Below are 20,663 nucleotides of genomic sequence, written 5' to 3' on the forward strand. Positions count from 1 at the left end.
AGGCTGAACATTCCCAAGTCCCTCAACCTATCTTCATAGGGCTTGGTCTCTTGGCCCCAGATCATCTTCGTCACTCTCCTTTGTACCCTTTCAATTTTATCTACATCCTTCTTGAAGTGAGGCCTCCAGAACTGCACAAAGTACTCCAGGTGTGGTCTGACCAGTGCCGTATACAATGAGAAAATGACATCTTGTGATTTTGATGTGATGCCCCTGTTGATACAGCCCAAAATGGCATTTGCCTTTTTTACCGCTGCATCACACTGCATGCTCATGTTTAGCTGACAATCCACAAGTACCCCAAGGTCTCGTTCACACACAGTGTTACCTAGAAGCGTATCCCCCATCCAGTAGGCATGCTTTTCATTTTTCTGACCCAGATGCAGAACTTTACACTTATCCTTATTATTACTATCTGAAAATCCAGATTGCAGTCCTTCAATTTATCCATCAAAACATCATGGGGAACCTTATCAAAAGCTTTACTCAGATCCAAGTAAACGACATCAACCGAATTTCCACGATCCAGCAAACCCGTTACTTGGTCAAAAAAGGAAACCAGGTTGGTATGACAGGATCTGTTGGAGACAAATCCATGCTGACTTCCTTGGATCACCAAATTGTCCTCCAGATGTTTGCAGATCGCTCCCTTTAATATTTGCTCCATTATCTTCCCAACAACAGAGGTCAGACTCACTGGTCTGAAGTTTCCCAGGTCATCCTTCCTCCCTTTTTTGAAGATCAGAATAACGTTTGATCTCTTCCAGTCCTCCAGGACATCTGCAGTGCTTAAAGAGGTCCCGAAGATGACTCTTCCTGCAAGTTCTCCGGGAAGTTCTTTGAACACTCTTGGGTGCATTTCATCCAGCCCAGGGGATTTGATCTCATTCAATACAGCTAAATGCCTCTCGACAACCTCTCTGTCCATGTCAACCTGCCACACAGACACTATCTCTTGTCTACTGCCATCTCTAGATGTGCCTAAACACTTTGACCTGTTGGGAAAAACAAGTGTAAAATAGGCGTTGAGCCTTCCTGCTTTCTCTGCATCTTCCATTAGAGTTTGTCCATCCGCACCATATTGCCTCCTTTACTTTACGTTTGCTCCTCACATAACTGAAAAATGTTTTCTTGTTACAATGGGCTTCCCTGGCCAATCTTAGCTCACTCTCAGCTGACCCTTCGGGGAGGGCGGTATATAAATCTAAATAAATAAATAAATAAAATAAAAATGACTGAAGTCCTCTGCATCACTTCGCTCTACTGGGGCTGGCTGGATCATTACAGAGGTATTGGGAGTATTTTTGCTCAAAAGACTCAAAGGAGTGACAAGAGGAATGCCTCAGGAATCTGCCCTGGGCCCCGTGTGGTTCAACAAATTTATAAATGATTTGGATGGAATACAGGAGGCACTTTTTAAATTTGCAAATGATACTAAACTGGGAGGGGTAGCAAACACACCAGAAGACAGAATCAGGATACAGGATGATCTTGACAGGCTGGAAAACTGATCTAAAATGAATTTCAATTGTGATACATGTAATACATTTAGGTAGGAAAAATCAAATGTATCATTATAGGATGGAGACCTGTCTTGGCAGTAATATGTACGAAAAGGATCCAGGGGTCCTAGTAGACCATACACAGAACATGGTAAAATTAGAGTTCAGTGGCACCTTTAAGACCAACAAAGATTTCTTAAAGGCGTGAGCTTTTGTGTGAACGCACTGAACATGAGTCAGCAGTGTTACTTGGTGGCTAAAAAGGCAAATGGGATTTTGGGCTGTATCAAAGGGAGTATAGTTTCCAGATGGTACCCCTTAACTCTGCTCTGGTTAGACCTCACTTGGAGTACTGTGTTCAGTTTTGGGCAGCACAACTGAAGAAGAATGTAGATAAACTGGAACTTGTCCAGAGGAGGGCTATGAAGATGTCGAGGGGTTTGGAGACCAAGACATATGAGGAGAGGTTGAGGGAGCTTAGTCTCTTTAGCCTGGAGAGGAGATGACTAAGGGGTGATAAGATAGCTATCTTCAAATACTTGAACGGTTGTCACACAGAGGATGAAGCAGACTTGTTTTCTGTTTCCCAAGCAGGTTGGAGAGATTATAGGTTTAGTGGGAGCGTTAGTGGGAGTGGAAAAGACTCAGTGAAGTGGTTAGGAAAGACCATGGGACAAACTCAACAGGCAAGAGTTGGTGAAGGAGGTGGGGACCCAAGGGGGAAGTGACCATGTCCTCAAAGAATTCCTTTTGACATGGGGAGACAAGGAAGCTTGTAGCCAGACGTGGATGTTGGATTTTCATAGGGCAAACTTTAAAAAACTCAGAGACATGATGAGTATCATACCATGGACGAGAATGCTGGAAGGGAAGGGAGCATGTGAAGGGTGGGCGCTACTCAAACAAGAGCTATTGCATGCTCAATCAATGACTATCCCAGAAAGAAGAAAACACTGCAGGAGCTCTAAGAAGCCTATTTGGATGAACAGAGAACTTCAAGAGGAACTAAGAAAGAAAAGGGAGATGTTCAGGAAATGGAGGGAAGGAGAGAGCTCTAAAGAAGAGTACCTACAGGTTACTAGGCACTGTAGATCAATCATCAGAAAGGCCAAATCTGAGAGTGAGCTAAGATTGGCCAGGGAAGCCCACTGTAACAAGAAAAGATTTTTCAGTTATGTGAGGAGCAAACATATAGTAAAGGAGGCGATAGGCCCACTGTTGGGTGCGGATGGACAAACTCTAACGGAGGATGCAGAGAAAGCAGAAAGGCTTAGTGCCTATTTTACATCTGTTTTTTCTCACAGGTCAAAGTGTTTAGGCACATCTAGAGATGGCAGTAGCCAAGAGATAGTGTCTGGGTGCCCGGTTGACATGGACAGAGAAGTTGTTGAGAGGCATTTAGCTACACTGGATGAGTTCAAATCCCCTGGTCCGGATGAAATGCACCCGACAGTACTCAAAAAACTTTCCAGAGAACTTGCAGAACCCTTGTCCATCATCTTTGGGACCTCTTTAAGGACTGGAGATGTCCCGGAGGACTGGACGAGAGCAAATGTTATTCCGATCTTCAAGAAAGGGAGGAACGATGACCCAGGAAACTATAGACCAGTGAGACTGACCTCTGTTGTGGGTAAGATAATGGTAAAGGTAATGGTATCCCCTGTGCAAGCACCGAGTCATGTCTGACCCTTGGGGTGACGCCCTCCAGCGTTTTCATGGCAGACTCAATACGGGGTGGTTTGCCAGTGCCTTCCCCAGTCATGACCGTTTACCCCCCAGCAAGCTGGGTACTCATTTTACCGACCTCGGAAGGAAGGCTGAGTCAACCTTGAGCCGGCTGCTCGGATTGAACTCCCAGCCTCATGGGCAAAGCTTTCAGACGGCTGCCTTACCACTCTGCGCCACAAGAGGCTCAAGATAATGGAGCAGATATTAAAGGGAGCGATCTGCAAACATCTGGAGAACAATTTAGTGATCCAAGGAAGTCAGCATGGATTTGTCTCCAACAGGTCCTGTCAGACCAACCTGGTTTCCTTTTTTGACCAAGTGACAGGTTTGCTGGATCATAGAATCATAGAGTTGGAAGGGGCCATACAGGCCATCTAGTCCAACCCCCTGTTCAATGCAGGATCAGCCCAAAGCATCCTAAAGCATCCAAGAAAAGTGTGTATCCAACCTTTGCTTGAAGACTGCCAGTGAGGGGGAGCTCACCACCTCCTCAGGCAGCCTATTCCGCTGCTGAACTACTCTGACTGTGAATTTTTTTTTCCTGATATCTAGCCTATATCGTTGTACTTGAAATTTAAACCCATTACTGTGTGTCCTCTCCTCTGCAGCCATGAGCAGGCAGTGTGATGCAGCAGTAAAAAAGGCGAATGCCATTTTGGGCTGTATCAACAGGAGCATCACGTCAAAATCACAAGATGTCCTAGTCCCATTGTATACGGCACTGATCAGACCACACCTGGAGTACTGTGTGCAGTTCTGGAGGCCTCACTTCAAGAAGGACGTAGATAAAATTGAAAGGGTACAGAGTAGAGTGACGAGGATGATCTGGGGCCAAGGGACCAAGCCCTATGAAGATAGGTTGAGGGACTTGGGAATGTTCAGCCTGGAGAAAAAGAGGTTGAGAAGGGACATGATAGCCCTCTTTAAGTATTTGAAAGGTTGTCATTTGGAGGAAGGCAGGATGCTGTTCCCATTGGCTGCAGAGGAAAGGACACGAAGTAATGGGTTTAAACTACAAGTACAACGATATAGGTTAGATACCAGGGGAAAAAATTTCACAGTCGGAGTAGTTCAGCAGTGCAATAGGCTGCCGAAGGAGGTGGTGAGCTCCCCCTCACTGGCAGTCTTCAAGCAAAGGTTGGATACACACTTTTCTTGGATGCTTTAGGATGCTTAGGGCTGATCCTGCATGGAGCAGGGGTTGGACTAGATGGCATGTAACTCTATGTTTCTATATAAATTTGTTCAAATTATTTTACAGGAAAATATATAGGGATTTATTTTAGGGTATATTCTCAACAGGCTTCCAGAGGAGGTGGGAGCTTCTCCTTCTTTAGAAGTTTTTAAGCAGAGAGTAGATAGAAATGCTGATTTTATGAACTTAGGCAGATGGTAAGTGGGTGGACAGAAGGGATTGTGTAGGTGCTTGGCTCTTGTGGCCATTTCCTGAATTCTGCAGGAAGTTGTACGAGATAACCCTTTCCAAATCTATGATTCTATGACTCTGGACAACCACTGCCATTATGAATTGACAATACAGAAGCACTGTTGCACAGAAGTTCTTTCAAAGGGCACATAGATTTTTTTTTAGTTGTGTTAAAATGATCCCAGAAATCAGGAACATTCTAGTATTATTCTTGTGATATTTTTCTACTTGCAGGCATTGTTTCACCCAGCATACAGAGACATTCAAAAGAGCTAAATTTAGCCCCTTTCCTTTTTGTAAGTAGATTTTGTAAGGCATATTTTTCCTGTACCAGACGTAATAATCTGCACTATATACTTGCTGATTTTAAATTGGCATCAGCAGTGGTTTGGTTATTTGGTAGGTGCAAAGCGCTGCAAACACGGCACTGGGCTGGGTGGAAGGAAGACGGACTTCTAACACTTGACAGATTGTCCATTTCTGAAACTGAACCAGAAAACCAACAGATTAGGGGGATGCTAAATTCACCGAGCCAGTTACCAGGCCATGAATGGGACAGAAATTAAACATTTCAAGCACCAACTAGCTCTGTCCTGAGATTACTCTAGCAGTTTCTCACTGGCTGATGGAGTGCTGTAAGCCTGGCAAGTGCTCCCACGGACAGTCATCCCACTGGATTCGGATGGGCTGAATGCCCATTCCACAAGATGTGTTACCCTCACCTCTGGCAGAGCATTATCCACTATCTGCAGCCTGAAGCAGCGCAGTCCACGCTCTGGACCTTACACTGGGCAGGCTTTGTTATAACTCCACTATTCTCCCAAACCCCTACAACAGCCATAAGCTTTTCTCCCCATGCAGGTTTCAGGAAACCCTAAGCAAGACCCTTCCCCAGTTGCTCGCTTTGCCATTACTCCCTGGCAGCTGTACCTACTGTCTTGTAAACCCTAGAAGAAATGCAAGTGTTCAGAAATCTAAGTATTGTTTGTACCAATGATCCACCGTGTACTCTGGAAAAACATATATCTTGCAAGATTCAAGCCCAGCTACACTTGATAAATTCTACCACCATTTCAGCTCAATCCGGACTGCAGAGTCAAGAGTACTCTGAGTAATTCTATGCATGACACAGCCATGTGCAGAGGAAGTTTAAATTACTGCTAGTGAGACATCACCAAGGGGAGGACTACTTTGGTCATTACCTTTGGTACCTCGATCTCCCAGATAACAAGCTCCATCTTATTTGAATCTGCTCCCAAGTTCTGGCAGCCACTGTCCACAGAATCCATGCTATTTACATCTGAACCTATTGAAAAAGAAAGAAGAAACAGTTGTATGGATCAGAAATGAACGCAGGTGTGTTTTTTCACACCACAGAAGCCAAGAACCCCACTGGAGGCAGCTTCATACATTTCTCATGCTGGCAAAGATGAGAAAGTATACAGGATTGCCTTTTATAAATTGACAAGCCAAACTACATAAAAATTAAAAGGAAGAGATGAGACAGACAGCAAAAAGAGAAAAGCATGCTTGCAGATCTGAAAATACACAATTTCTTATTGATATGACATGGCGATTAAGAAGAGGGTCTTGTGGCGCAGGGTGGTAAGGCAGCAGAAATGCTGTCTGAAGCTGTCTGCCTATGAGGCTGGGAGTTCGATCCCAGCAGCCGGCTCAAGGTTGACTCAGCCTTCCATCCTTCCGAGGTCGGTAAAATGAGTACCCAGCTTGCTGGGGGGTAAACGGTAATGACTGGGGAAGGCACTGGCAAACCACCCCGTATTGAGTCTGCCATGAAAACGCTGGAGGGCGTCACCCCAAGGGTCAGATATGACTTGGTGCTTGCACAGGGGATACCTTTACCTTTTTTACATTCCAGCAGTCCAAACACTGGTTCTGGCTAGACCTATTTTGGAAGTGAGGTGTCTGTAGGTGGACACAAACAAGGTCTTATAATAAAATCAGAGTCCACTAGCACCTTTAAGACCAACAAAGATTTATTCATGGCGTGAGCTTTTGAGTGCAAGCACTCTTCGTCAAGACTATGAACTCCTTACATGACAAGGAATATATAGCAAAAATCAATCCTATTACATCAGTAGACTGTGTCACACAAACAAATTCAGCCAAATTCTTCGTCAAAACAGTCAATCCATCCCCTGGAATTCAATGTAGTTTACAAAAACACAAGGAGAAACCAAAATGCCTGTGTCAGTGATCAAAGGTTCTCAGTGAGATAAAAAACCTATGTCCCTGTTGAGTCCTGGGTATGTCAAAGTATTGTTGTAATAACTTGCATTTCTGCAATCTCCCTTTCTAGCCTGTTCTTGAAGTTCCTTTGCAATAAAACAGCTACTTTCTGGTCCTTTATTGAATGTCCTGGAAGGTTGAAGTGTTCCCCTATAGGTTTTTCAGTTTTGTGGTTTTTGATGTCAGACCTGTGTCCATTGATCCTTTGGCAGAGGGTTTGACCTGTTTGCCCTATGTTGAGAACAGAGGGGCATTGTTGGCACTTGATGGCATACACTAAGTTGGAAGATGAGCAGGTGTATAAGCCTTCGATGGTATAGGTAACTCATACATATATAGGAACCTGCTGCACAGTTCCTTTAGTGCACCAGCACAGGTCGATGCAGGGTTCACATTTGGGACTACTGGTACTTTTTCCAGAGAACTTGCACAGCCCTTGTCCATCATCTTCAGAACCTCTTTAAGGACTGGAGATGTCCCGGAGGACTGGAAGAGAGCAAACGTTATTCCGATCTTCAAAAAAGGGAGGAAGGATGACCCGGGAAACTACAGACCAGTGAGTCTGACCTCTGTTGTGGGGAAGATAATGGAGCAGATATTAAAGGGAGTGATCTGCACACATCTGGAGGAAAATTTGGTGATCCAAGGAAGTCAGCATGGATTTGTCTCCAAGAGGTCCTGCCAGACCAACCTGGTTTCCTTTTTTGACCAAGTAACAGGTTTGCTGGATCGGGGAAATTCGGTTGATGTCAATTACTTGGATTTTAGTAAAGCTTTTGACAAGGTTCCCCATGATGTTCTGATGGATAAGTTGAAGGACTGCAATCTGGATTTTCAGATAGTTAGGTGGATAGGGAATTGGTTAGAGAACTGCACTCAAAGAGTTGTTGTCAATGGTGTTTCATCAGACTGGAGAGAGGTGAGTAGCGGGGTACCTCAGGGCTCGGTGCTCGGCCCGGTACTTTTTAACATATTTATTAATGATCTAGATGAGGGGGGTGGAGGGACTACTCATCAAGTTTGCAGATGACACAAAATTGGGAGGACTGGCAAATACTCCGGAAGATAGAGACAGAGTTCAACGAGATCTGAAAACAATGGAAAAATGGGCATCTGGGTCAGAAAAATGAAAAGCATGCCTACTGGATGGGGGATACGCTTCTAGGTAGCACTGTGTGTGAACGAGACCTTGGGGTACTTGTGGATTGTAAACTAAACATGAGCAGGCAGTGTGATGCAGCGGTAAAAAAGGCAAATGCCATTTTGAGCTCTATCAACAGAGGCATCACATCAAAATCACAAGATGTCATAGTCCCATTGTATACGGCACTGGTCAGACCACACCTGGAGTACTGTGTGCAGTTCTGGAGGCCTCACTTCAAGAAGGACGTAGATAAAATTGAAAGGGTACAGAGGAGAGCGACGAAGATGATCTGGGGCCAAGGGACCAAGCCCTATGAAGATAGGTTGAGGGACTTGGGAATGTTCAGCCTGGAGAAAAGGAGGTTGAGAGGGGACATGATAGCCCTCTTTAAGTATTTTAAAGGTTGTCATTTGGAGGAGGGCAGGATGCTGTTTCCGTGGCTGCAGAGGAGAGGACACGCTGTAATGGGTTTAAACTTCAAGTACAACGATATAGGCTAGATATCAGGAAAAAAGTCACAGTCAGAGTAGTTCAGCAGTGGAATAGGCTACCTAAGGAGGTGGTGAGCTCCCCCTCACTGGCAGTCTTCAAGCAAAGGTTCGATACACATTTTTCTTGGATGCTTTAGGATGCTTAGGGCTAATCCTGCGTTGAGCAGGGGGTTGGACTAGATGGCCTGTATGGCCGCTTCCAACTCTATGATTCTATGATTCTACTTGTTTTTTATCTCTATAACTTCCCTTTCTCTAAATCAGGGGTGGTCAACCTGTGGTCCTCCAGATGTCCATGGACTACAATCCCCAGGAGCTCCTGCCAGCATTTGCTAGCAGGGGCTCATGGGAATTGTAGTCCATGGACATCTGGAGGACCACAGGTTGATGACCCCTGCTCTAAAGCATCTCAAGGAAGCCGTTTTTTCCTGCTGTTCTTTCCACATAGCCGATTATTTTAGCATCCAACCTGACTGCCAATATACTTTGACAAAGATTCACTGTTAATTTTAGTGTTTTCATGTTTTAATTTGTTTTGTTTTCATGTTTTAGTGTTTTGCTGTTTTCATGGAATGATACAGTTGGAAGGGACCTCGAGGGTCATCTAGTCCAACCCCCTACATAATGCAGGAATCCACAACTACCTGCCTACCCAATTGACCCCAAGTTCATGCATAGGTGATCCCCTCACCAAAAATCTCCAGAATCCAGCCTGGCCTGGAGGGAATTCACCTACAATCCCACAGCAGCAATTAGCAATTCCCTGGGTCTGCCAGGAAGGGTCCCAAGAGACAAGCACTGGCACTTCCCTTCCTACTTACCCACTCAACATCTGCCTAAGTTCAAAAAATCAGCATTTCTGTCAGATGACTATCCTCTGATTAAAAACTTCCAAAGAAGGAGAACCCACCACCTCCCAAGGAAGCCTGCTCCACTGAGGAACCGCTCTAACCATCAGGAACTTCTTCTGGATGTTTTGAATTCTTTTAGGGACTAAAAGAGGCAGTGGTTCGCCTGCTTCTCTGGATCCACGCTAGCCATCCAATTGTCTTACACTTAGCATTTCTGGGGAAATTGCTTGAAAAAGCAGACATGGACCAACTGTCAGTGTACTTGGAAGAAGCTTCGGTCCTGGACCCAGTCTGGCCATGGGGTAGAGACAGTGCTAGTCGCCCTGATGGATGACCTCTGTCGCCAGCTGGACCAGGGAGGGTCGGCACTGCTTATATTATTAGATCTTTCAGCAGCGTTCGACACAGTAGATCATGAGCTTTTAGGTCACTGCCTTGCCGATGCCGGGATCAGAGGGACTGCCCTTCAGTGGCTGATCTCCTTTCTCCGGAGAGAGTAGCATTAGAAGAGAGTTCATCAAGCCGTCACCAACTGGGAGTCCCACAGGGGGCAATACTCTCTCCAACCCTATTTAACATCTTTATGCGCCCTCTTGCCCAGCTGGTGCAGAGGTTTAGGCTAGGTTGTCACCAATAGGCTGATGACACCCAGCTCTTCCTCCTGATGGATGGCCGCCCTGACTCTCTCCAGAAACATTAGCCAGCTGCCTGGAAGCGGTGATAGGGTGGCTCAAGCAGAGTTGTCTGAAGCTCAACCCTGAAAAGACGAAGGTCCTGTGGCTGGGCAGGAAAGGTCCAAGCAAGGAAGCGCACCTACCCAATCTGGATGTAGTGCAGTTAACAGTGACCCATTCTGCCAGAAACCTGGGAGTGATACTCGATGCCTCCCTCTCCATGGAGGCTCAGATCACGATGGTAGCATGGCTGGTATTTTACCACCTTCACCAAGCCAAGCTACTAGCGCCCTACTTGGCCCCAGAACATCTCGCCACAGTGATCCACGCAATGGTCACCTCTAGGCTGGACTTCTGTAACTCGCTCTATGTTGGCCTGCCCTTATCCTTGATCCAGAAACTGCAATTGGTTCAGAACGCAGCTGCCAGAGTCCTCACAGCAACACCTCAGAGGTCCCAAGTCTAACCCACCCTTCAGCAGCTGCACTGGCTCCCGGTTGAATTCTGGATCAGGCTTAAGGTTTTGGTTATCACCTTTAAGGCCATACAAAGTCTGGGCCCAGTATACCTGAGAGATCGCCTCTCTGCCTACACCCTTCAAAGAGCTTTGTGCTCTTCTACCTCCAACCTCCTGGTGGTCCCGGGCCCCAAAGAAGCCCGCTTGACCTCAACTAGGACCAGAGCTTTCTCCATTCTGGTCCCCACCTGGTGGAATGAGCTCCCAGACGAGATCCGGACCCTGACAGAACCCAAACAGTTCCACAGGGCCTGCAAAAGGGAGCTCCTCCACCAGACATTTGGTTGAGGTCAACCTGGACCATTGTTTCCAATTGGCCCTGAGCCCCTTCCCCCCTCTATCACTAATCTGCCTAACCCACTGGGCCCCAGTAAGAGTTGAGCTGAGGCTCCTTTGCAGTTCTACCATATTATTGCTGTTATCATGTTGAGGTTATTGTTGTTGTAGTGTTATTGCTGTAATCACATGTGTTACCTCATGTTATCTGGATCTGTTTCCTGTTCCCTGTAAACTGCCCTGAGCCATCAGGGGAGGGCGGTATATAAATATAAATAAATATTAAAAGATTAAATTCAACACATTGGTTTTGGTCTGACCCTCTGGGCCAACAGAAGACAACTCTGCTTCATCTTCTATATGACAGCCCTTCAAGTATTTATCATATCACCTCTTAGTTGTCTTGTCTCCAGGATAAACAGACCAAGCTCCCTCAACTTTTCCCCATACGACTTGGTCTCCAAACCCCTCACCATCCAGTCAGAGTACCACTCTGGTCTTGTGTATCATGCAGAAACTCTTATGTGCTGACATCACCACTAATTCCGAGACTCTTCTGGCTGACGTTATTGCCACTAAGAATAGCATTTTCATTCTCACGAACGTCAGTGAAGCCTTTCACATTGGCTCAAAGGGATATCTGGTGAGCCCTTGCAGAACCACATTCAGGTTCCATGTGGGAAACTGATGTGTCACCACCACGCCCTTCAGGAACCTTACTATTTGTGGGGAACGCATTTCCTATTCACTAATGGCAGAATCCATCTCAATGCCACTACCTGTCTTCTTAATGTTATTGCTTTTAACCTTTGTTTCTTTCTGTCTTGTAGAAATTCTAACACCTCTTTAACTTTTGACCACAAGTAGTCTCCTTTCTTTCTTCTACCTCAACCTATGAAGATTTTCCAGGTATAATTATAAAGTTTATTCATGGACTGTTGCTTAGCAATTCAACAGATATTAGGTCTATATTTTTTAAATAGTTTTATTATTTATTATTATATAAAGCATTTACAGAAAAATTAAGAAAAAAGTGACCAGCTGATATGGTTTGCCATCTCTTTTAACATACGTATTCAGTTCCCATCACATATTATTCCTAATCTAGAAGTTTTTACCATTTTTCTTAGCAAAGTGATTGTTAATACATATGAGAATATGATCTGTTATAAGAATATATTCTGTTATTATCTTAAATGATATAAGGTCAGTCCCCTTCATAAATTGGCCCTGACCTAGGAGTTACTACTGCCGTCTTGTTAATACCTATGAAGTATAGTTTGTCATCCTCTTTTAGCATACATATTAACATACATATTCAATTCCCATCACATATTGATCCTGATCTAGGAGTTATTACCATCTTTCTTAGCAGAGTAGTTGTTAATACATATGAGAGTATAATCTATTAAAAGGATATATTCTATTATTGTCTTAGATGATATAAAGTCAGTTCCCTTCATATATTGGTCCTGTCCTAAAAGTTACTGCTGCTGTCTTTCCCACAGGAAACCAGGAGAATACTCCATTGTTCAACTTATCTTTCAGGTGGTCGCAGAAAATGAAATTGTGTTTTTTTCCATAGTAGAGTGTTTCTGATTGTCCTTCTGTCAGTGCCAAAGAAGTCTCTTACTTGATTCTTGCTTGCAGTCGCCTTTGAGTAGGCTCTGTATACTTTATCAATCTGGATCTCTTCCTCTGGACGCACAGGAATATCTCCTGATAGCTTCCTGGGTGCTGTCGCTTTTGAATAGACTCTTTTTATTTTGCTGATCCAAATCACTTCCTGCTCCGAATAGATTTCCAGGTTTTCGGTGCTTTCCTTCCTTGAATCTGTTTTCCCAGGTTCTTCAAAGGTACTTTGGGTTTTTACATCCCTAGCTCTTTCCCCCTCCTGTTGATTAACTTCCAAACATTGAATTTTTGTTTGATTTATTATTGGCTGAGCTATGTCAGCTGCTCTCTCCAGACCTTCGGCTCCGTCCAAAAGCTCCCCCTTAATCCCACGGATTTCCTTTTCCAGCTTATTGACTGCTTTTAGTATCTTTGAGTTCCCTTCGCATAACAAATGGAAAAGCTGTGCCTTAGTTAATTTTTCCATAGTTCTAGGCAGTCTCAAATTATAAACAGAAAGTCTCGTGAGGTCTCGTGGGAGCACGAGCGATCCCAAATTATCAGTTTGTCGATCTCCGTAACAAGTCAGCTACCCCCACTGAACTTTCACCGACAACACTTCAAAGTTCTCTCTTTGTTTGGTTAGTGGGTATAATTAGCTGGGAGTCTTTCACTCGACGAAAGAGGGAATTCACTTGTAAATTGGTTGAGGGGGGGGGGAGAGCTTGTGGGAAAAGAAAGGGAAAAGCCAGAAAGCTTTCAATCCTTACTGTTGTAAACTTCAGCTTCTGTCAGCGCTCCTGTCAATCTGGTAAAAGATGGTCTGGGAAGAATGTAGGGTCAGCTGGTCGTTTCAAGCTTAGAAAGTTGTTTGCGACAAGGGCGCCATCGTGACCTTGAGCACACGCCGCTGTTGATCCGGGGAGCTCGGTATCCCTACCTCCCCACGGATCTGTAGGACCCTCAGGATGCTGTTCACGGTTCCTGGGGCGACCGGCGAGCAGATTTGCGTATCTGCTCAGGTCAGCCAGGTGCAGATGCTCCTGACCCTCGGCATGGCTTAAGAGCTGAACAGAAGTCCAGTTTTTACGGCGCCATCTTCAGTCGACTCCAGGTCTATATTTTCTGTTCTCAAAAGAGTCCTTAAATGCTGCTTAGGTAGACCTTTGAAACGCCAAGATGGAGTTTTGCCACTGAGACTGCATACAGTTAAACAAGCTTTGTGTGCTTGTAAAGTTAATTGGTAATGTTGTGCCAGCCTTGTCTTTGCTACTGGGGTTGGAGATTCTCCTGATGTGATGGCTGAGTTGTCTTTAGGGAGGTCCTTAGCTTTAATTAGGGTGGAGTCCTCCGCAGCTGTTTTGGACCTCAGTTCGATTAAAGAATCCAGCTTAAGATGTAAAGTTCTTAGTTCACTATAGATGAGCTCCACTATTTTTGCTGTTAAGGAGAATAAGCCCAATGATATATTGTCAGTTATCTTGGTCTCTGCTTCACCTCCTCAGGTTTCCAGGCTATCAGCTATAGCCTCAGCGTTTTCCCTATATACTGCTTTTCCGAGATTTTCTGCTGCATCATCAGTAGATGTGTCTCTAGGAGTAATATCAGAATGGTCGGCCAGGATTGCATATCGGTTGCTTGTAAAAATTTGGGAGGAAAAATAGTCCTCAATCTTTGATTGTTTTGGAGCTGGTGGGGGAGAATTTTCCGATCTCTTGCACACTTAAGAGGCCCCATAGAGAATGAAGTCACTCCTCCCAGCAGTTCTGAATTAACCTTGCTGGTATAATGAGCTTTAGTTTAATAGGTTACCAACCTGTAGTGGAGGCGAAGAGCATTCCAAGTATACTTCAGCTTGCTTGCTTGTTAAATATCATATTGCAGACTGTTTCAACAGGAGTAGAAATTAGGAAGGGTAACACTTCCAGAAGCAGCGTCGTCGTCCATGGACTGTTGCCCTGACGCCAATATACTGCTGATGACTTCCTTGCTATATCCAAAATCCTTTAGGCCTTTCCGCTCAACCTCCATGTGGTTAAACATTCTGAGTCCAGCTGTCAGACTAGACCTTGGTTTAGCAGATCTGAAAACACTAGTAGAGTGGCTATTGTGTTGCTAGCTGCTTCCGAGTTGAGAACCATGGCCTTCTTGGCCAGAAAGGTTCTATTACAATTATTTCTTCTCCCTATTGCAATTATTCTTCTTAACACTCAAGGTAGAACCGGTACCATAGGAAACGCTTAGCAGTATTTTTGGCCATTCTGCCGTTTGAGTATCCATAGCCTTGGCCCCTGGATGGTAATACCTGGACATGAATCTCTGTGTGACTGTTTTCATTTGAAGTGAATAGATCTATCTGTGGCTTTCCCAACTTGTTTGTGATACACTAGAACACCTCCTTCTTTAACTGCCACTCTGCTTCTGAAATCGTATGGCTCAGCCAATCTGTGGTCACGTTTTCTTTTCCTTTAATGTGTTCCGCTCTTATTGATTTGAGATTCTTCTCTGCACATTTCACTACTCTCCAGGCTTCCTTCCTCACTGACCTGGATCACCCTTGTTTATATAGGCCTTCACTGCCATATTGTTGGTTTTTATTAACACATTTTTCTGTCGAGCTAGCTGAGCGAAGTGGGTGAAGGACAGGAAAACTGCTCTCATCTCCAAGACGTTTATCAGCATTTTGTGTTCTGACTAGGATCACATTCCTTGTCTCGAGTGCTTTTCTACTGTTGTTCCCCAGCCCATCAGACTGGCATCTGTAAATAGATCTGGTAAGATAGATCTATGCTCCCCCCCCCCGCCGGATCTGAAGTGAACATCATCGGGACCTCCTTCTCCATCCGCTAGTAGTGTGGGGGGGGGGAGTTGGGTTTTATTGATTTTCCGCCATGTTGGCAATGTTTTATGTCTTATAATGGGGGTTTTAAGACACTGTAACCCAGTGGTCCCCAACCTTTTTATCACTGGGGACTGGTCAACGCTTGACAATTTTACTGAGGCCTGGGGGGAGGGTAGTCTTTTGCCAAGGGACATCACCGCTGCCTGAGCCCCTGCTCCACTTGCATTCCTGCAGGCGCCTCTGACTTCCCGCCAGAGAGCACCAAAGGTGAGCTGGTGGCAGAGTGGCAGGGCAGCCCCTGAGGCATCGCCCAGGGAGGAGGACGAGAAGGAGCCGTGGCCCGGTACTGACTGATCCATGGACTGGTACTGGTCCCCGGACCGGGGGTTGGGGACCACTGCTGTAATGCGCCACGAGCCGCAAGGGAGTGGCGGCAAATAAATTGGGAATAATAATAATAATAATAATAATAAATATCTGCACTACTTCCAGCATCTCAAATGAGTTAGGTTTACCTCTTCGTCCACAAGTATAAACTCATTTTCACCATTGCTGGAGTTGGAAGGGGCCATACAGGTCATCTAGTCCAACCCCCTGCTCAACAGCCCTAAGCATCCTAAAGCATCCAAGAAAAGTGTGTATCCAACCTTTGCTTGAAGACTGCCAGTGAGGGGGAGCTCACCACCTCCTTAGGCAGCCTATTCCAGTGCTGAACTTTAATTTTCTTACCTCCTTGTTCATGATCTTCCCCTGCAATGGTCTGATACATTTTTGTAAAGTTCTGGAGTGCAAGCTGCACCACACCACTGTGTCCCGGGTAGATCTCATCAATCCCATCAGATCTGCCAGTTCCATTACTTGCTGCGTATCGCTGTCACTGCCACTGCCACCTTTTTTCCACCTCCTGTGTCAAGAATAACTTCACTTTCTGCATGTCTATTAATATGCCTAGATGTTCCATCCCCATCGCATTGTATACTGTCTCGGGAAGAACTATATTAAACAAATTTTTGGGCGGCTTTAGTTTCTCCTGGTGGTCTCCTGCTTCTGCTTCACTCACCCGGCTGCCTCCTGGTGATGGAGAGCTGCTGCCCCCCCCCCCCAATGTTTATGAGGTCTACTTTTAGCATTTAATTCAGTTCTCACCATTAGAAATTTCTTTAGTAAGTAAGCCAGGCACTTACTATGTCTTCCTCCTCCAATTCAACCTCGGCTGGCTCATTTTGCTGAATTGCATCTCCGTCATCTTCAGCACACTTTCTAGAGGCTTCCCATGCCACTTGTTCTCTCCTGAGCCTTCAGGGAAGCCTCCTCAAAGGTCAGGGACAGAATGGTTTGAGAGGATGCGCCTGCCGTCTTTGTAGACTCCCCCACTATGCTCAGGGCTTCCATTTCCGTATCCGAAAGGAGAACGTCCTCTGACCCGTGGCTCTGCATGCTCGGCTGCAAACTGGCCGCTCTGTGCCTCTAATGGATGCCTGCTTTCTAATGACTGCCTTTACTGGCTTTTCTCTCCTCGTTTTTCAATTGTTGCTGCTCTGGACTACTAATTTAGTAGACTCCAGTTAGAGTTTTAAGCTTTAAATAAAGAGCAGAACAGAGTTAGAGTAGAATTAGAATATAATTAGAAGGCAGATCTGCCCGCTGCCTGTCTCCCTATGCTGAGGCAGGAAATGAACTGAGCTTGATTGACTCCCACCAAACACAAACAACAAGAAGAGTTTGAATCAGTCCTGCCTCCCTGATGGAATGGTGGAAATCACCCAGAGGATGTCCTCGCCCCCTCAAAGGGAGAATTGCCCTGAACCTATTTGTGGAGACGGGCAGTATGCAAACTGACCACATAATAAACTAATGAATAATAATTTTTCTTTTTAAAAGAGCCACATCTGGCTCCAGAGCCACAGGATGAAGACCCTAGTCCTATCAGTACAAAACAAGATCCTCGCAAGGCCCAGGAACTTGGACCGGACAATGAGAACGGCAGAGTCTGCTGGTTCAATCCTGTAACATTGGCTCATTTTACAGGGCTGTTCTATGACTACCACAGCAAGTAGACCTTGAACACCGGAAGTGCTATACAAAGAGGCCGAATGATTATTACAGAAGAACCCTCAAATGTTTTTGCAGTTCAAGGGGCTCCACAGTACCCAGGAGAAGCTGCAAACATTGTCAACAGGCAATTCTAGATACCTGCCTATTTTCCTTTTCCAGGGCATACTCAAGATACACGGCTTTACTGTTTCCGGTTTAATGAGCACAGCATATCAAATAGGAAGTCCTCTGCAAGGACGAAGACAGCCCTCCCATCCTCCCTCCAATTCATCATCATTGCTCCCATTATACAATGGACTGAAAGTATTTCACTCTGCAAGTCATTCCATGGTGGAATATGAGCAAATGCAGCTTTCAGAGGAGTCCATCAATGGTGACTAAAGGGGACCTCTGTATTCAAAGACTGTAAGCCTCTACGCACCTGTGCTAGGTGGCCACCTCCAGGGAAGGCCCTGGCTTCGCAGTACAGCAGGGCACCAATGATGTTAAGCAGGGGTCAAAATTCTGACCTCCGTTTTTCCCAAACAGATGTCAAGGGGCAGGGCGGGGCAGATGCAGCTCTTCAAGATCTCATTTAAAAATGAGTCACTTGTTCTGAGATTCCAAGACAGTCTGAACTGCAGCACCTGTGAACAGCCTTGAACTTGCCAGTGAAGAAGAAGGATATAAGGACAACAGTAACCTTGCTTATCTGGCACACGGATGCACTATGATCCGTCTCCCCTCCACCCACCCTCTGCATAATTCGATTACTAGCATAGCCACATGACACCTCAGTAAGGATTGAGCTCACAGGCTTGGGGAGGGGGGGCTCTTTGCCCTTCACTGTTTCCCCAAGCATCTTCAGCTTTAACTGCTGGGGGTGGGAGGAGACTCATGGAGGCTCATCTTTCAACAGTGTATTAGCATTATGTTCCTTGGCTTATGTTCAAACCATAATGCTTCCTCCCCCCACACCGTTACTACATTCTTAGCTTGGCCCTCTATCCCACACATCCACATGCCGGTCCAAGTTATTCATGAATCATTCCAGTGGATGTACATTTAGCTAACCCAAGAAGACAAAATACCTGGAAAATCCTTTATTGGTATTTTTCAGGTCTTATTTCAGTGATATATACATTTTGATATCTTTTGGCTAGCCAAAATAGCAGATTTCAGGATTTTTTTGGGATTGTAAGATAGCTGAAGATAAAAGGTGTTTAAGCACTTTTTGGGTGAGCTCACAGCTTGGAGAAGGTGTTTTGAGGCATGCAAAGTGGTTTCCAATCACTTTCCCTTCCTCTCCCCCAACAGATACCCAGATAAAGTTATTCAGTTCCGCTTGCCATCTGTTCAGTTGTCTATCACCTAATGCAATTGGGAGAGTTTGGAACAAGAAATTTTATCTATCTATCTGTCTGTCTGTCTGTCTATCTAACTATCTTGCCCAGAGGCTCAGGGCGGTTTACATAATAACAAGGAACAATACATAAAAACATGTGAATAACCTTAAATAACTAATAATTGTAACCAGATAACAGTGCAATAGCGCAATATAACAATGCAGCAGTACAAACAGGTCCAGGGCTTATTGATGGAATTTTGAGGGGGGCGGGGGGGGGGAGCAGGGGCCCTTCGGTCGCTGTTGATTATGTCTGGTCTCAGCCAAATGCCTGGTGGAAGAGCTCCTTTTTGCAGGCCCCGCAGAACTGTTTAAGCTCCGTCAGGGCCCTGATCTCCTCCAGGAGCTCGTTCCACCAGGCGGGGGCCAGAACAGAGAAGGCTCTTGCCCTGGTCGAGACCAGGCGGACTTCTTTAGGGCCAGGGATCCTTAGCTGGTTGGTAGCGGTGGAGCGTAGAGCTCTTTTGGGGGCATAGGCGGGGAGGCGATCCCTCAGGTACACCTGACCGCATATGGCCTTGAAGGTAATTACTAGAACCTTTAGTCTGATCCGGAATTCAACTGGTAACCATTGCAGCTGGTGGAGGATAGGCCGGATATGAGACCTCCACGGTGTTGCTGTGAGGATCCTGGCCGCTGCATTTTGAATCAGCTGTAGTTTCCGGGTCAGGGCTAAGGGCAGGCCTGCGTAGAGCGAGTTATAAAAGTCCAGTCTAGAGGTGATCGTCGCATGGATCACTGTGGCTAGGTGTTCCGGGGCCAGGTAGGCGGTAGTAGTTTGGCTTGGCGGAGATGGTAGAATGCCAGCCATGCTACCTTTGTGATCTGGGCTTCCATTGTGAGGGAAGCGTCCAGAATCACGCCTAGGTTCCTGGCGGAGTGAGCCGTAGAGAGCTGCACACCATCCAGGGCAGGCAGACGCGCTTCTTCACATGGGCCCTTCCTACCCAGCCACAGGACCTCCAGTCTTTGAAGGATTGAGCTTCAGACGACTCTGCTTGAGCCATCTCATCACTGCTTCTAGGCAGCTGGCTAATGCTTCTGGGGGAGAGTCAGGGCGGCCATTCATCAGGAGGAAGAGCTGGGTGTCATCTGCATATTGATGGCTGCCCAAACCTCCGTACTAGTTGTGCGAGAGGGTGGATGAAGATGTTGAATAGGATAGGAGAGAGGATTGCTCCCTGTGGGACTCCACAAGTAAGTTGCCGGTGGTCTGATGTCCACTCTCCTATTGCAACCCTCTGTCCACGATCCTGGAGGAAGGAGATCAGCCACTGAAGGGCTGTCCCTTGTATTCCGGCATCAATGAGGCGGCGAGCTAGAAGCTCATGATCGACTGTGTCGAACGCTGCTGAGAGGTCTAATAATATCAGCAGTGCCGACCCGCCTTGGTCCAACTGGCAACGGAGGTCGTCCGTCAGGGCGACTAGCGCTGTCTCTACCCCATGGCCAGGCCGGAAGCCTGACTGGGATGGGTCTAGGACCGAAGCTTCTTCCAGGTATTCTGTCAGTTGATTTGCGACTGCCCTTTCTACCATCTTTCCCAGAAATGCTAAATGTGAGACGGGTCGACAGTTGTTGGGCTCTCGTGGATCTAGAGATGTTTTTTTCAGCAGTGGGCGTACCACAGCCTCTTTCAAACCCTCCGGGAATTCTCCCGTTGTGAGAGATAGGTTGATTATCTCCCGGAGGGGGCTCTTTATCCTTATGCCAGCTGTTTTTAAGAGACAGGATGGGCAAGGATCTAGTGGGCATGTAGTTGGTCTTGTTGCTAGAATCCTGTCCACTTCGGTCAGCGTGAGTCGTCTGAAGTTACTCATAGTTTTCTCCGAAGACAGCCAAGGGGCCTCTAGTTCACTTTCTGTATCGAAGGTTGGAGGGAGGTCGTGGCGGAGTGTCGAGATTTTGT

At 46.0% G+C, this 20,663-nt stretch overlaps 1 protein-coding gene across 1 annotated transcript in view; it reads right to left on the minus strand.

Annotated features, from left to right (window-relative positions):
* The window catches only part of AKAP1 (A-kinase anchoring protein 1), a 103,999-nt gene that overhangs the window by 21,165 nt on the left and 62,171 nt on the right, over positions 1-20,663 (minus strand). Inside the window, exon 3 of the mRNA XM_077311130.1 lies at positions 5,859-5,962. Coding sequence (XP_077167245.1) covers positions 5,859-5,962 — 104 coding nt within the window. The remainder of the gene's footprint in view (positions 1-5,858; positions 5,963-20,663) is intronic.

This window comes from Paroedura picta, chromosome 15, assembly GCF_049243985.1.
Source record: "Paroedura picta isolate Pp20150507F chromosome 15, Ppicta_v3.0, whole genome shotgun sequence".
Lineage (NCBI taxonomy): Eukaryota > Metazoa > Chordata > Lepidosauria > Squamata > Gekkonidae > Paroedura > Paroedura picta.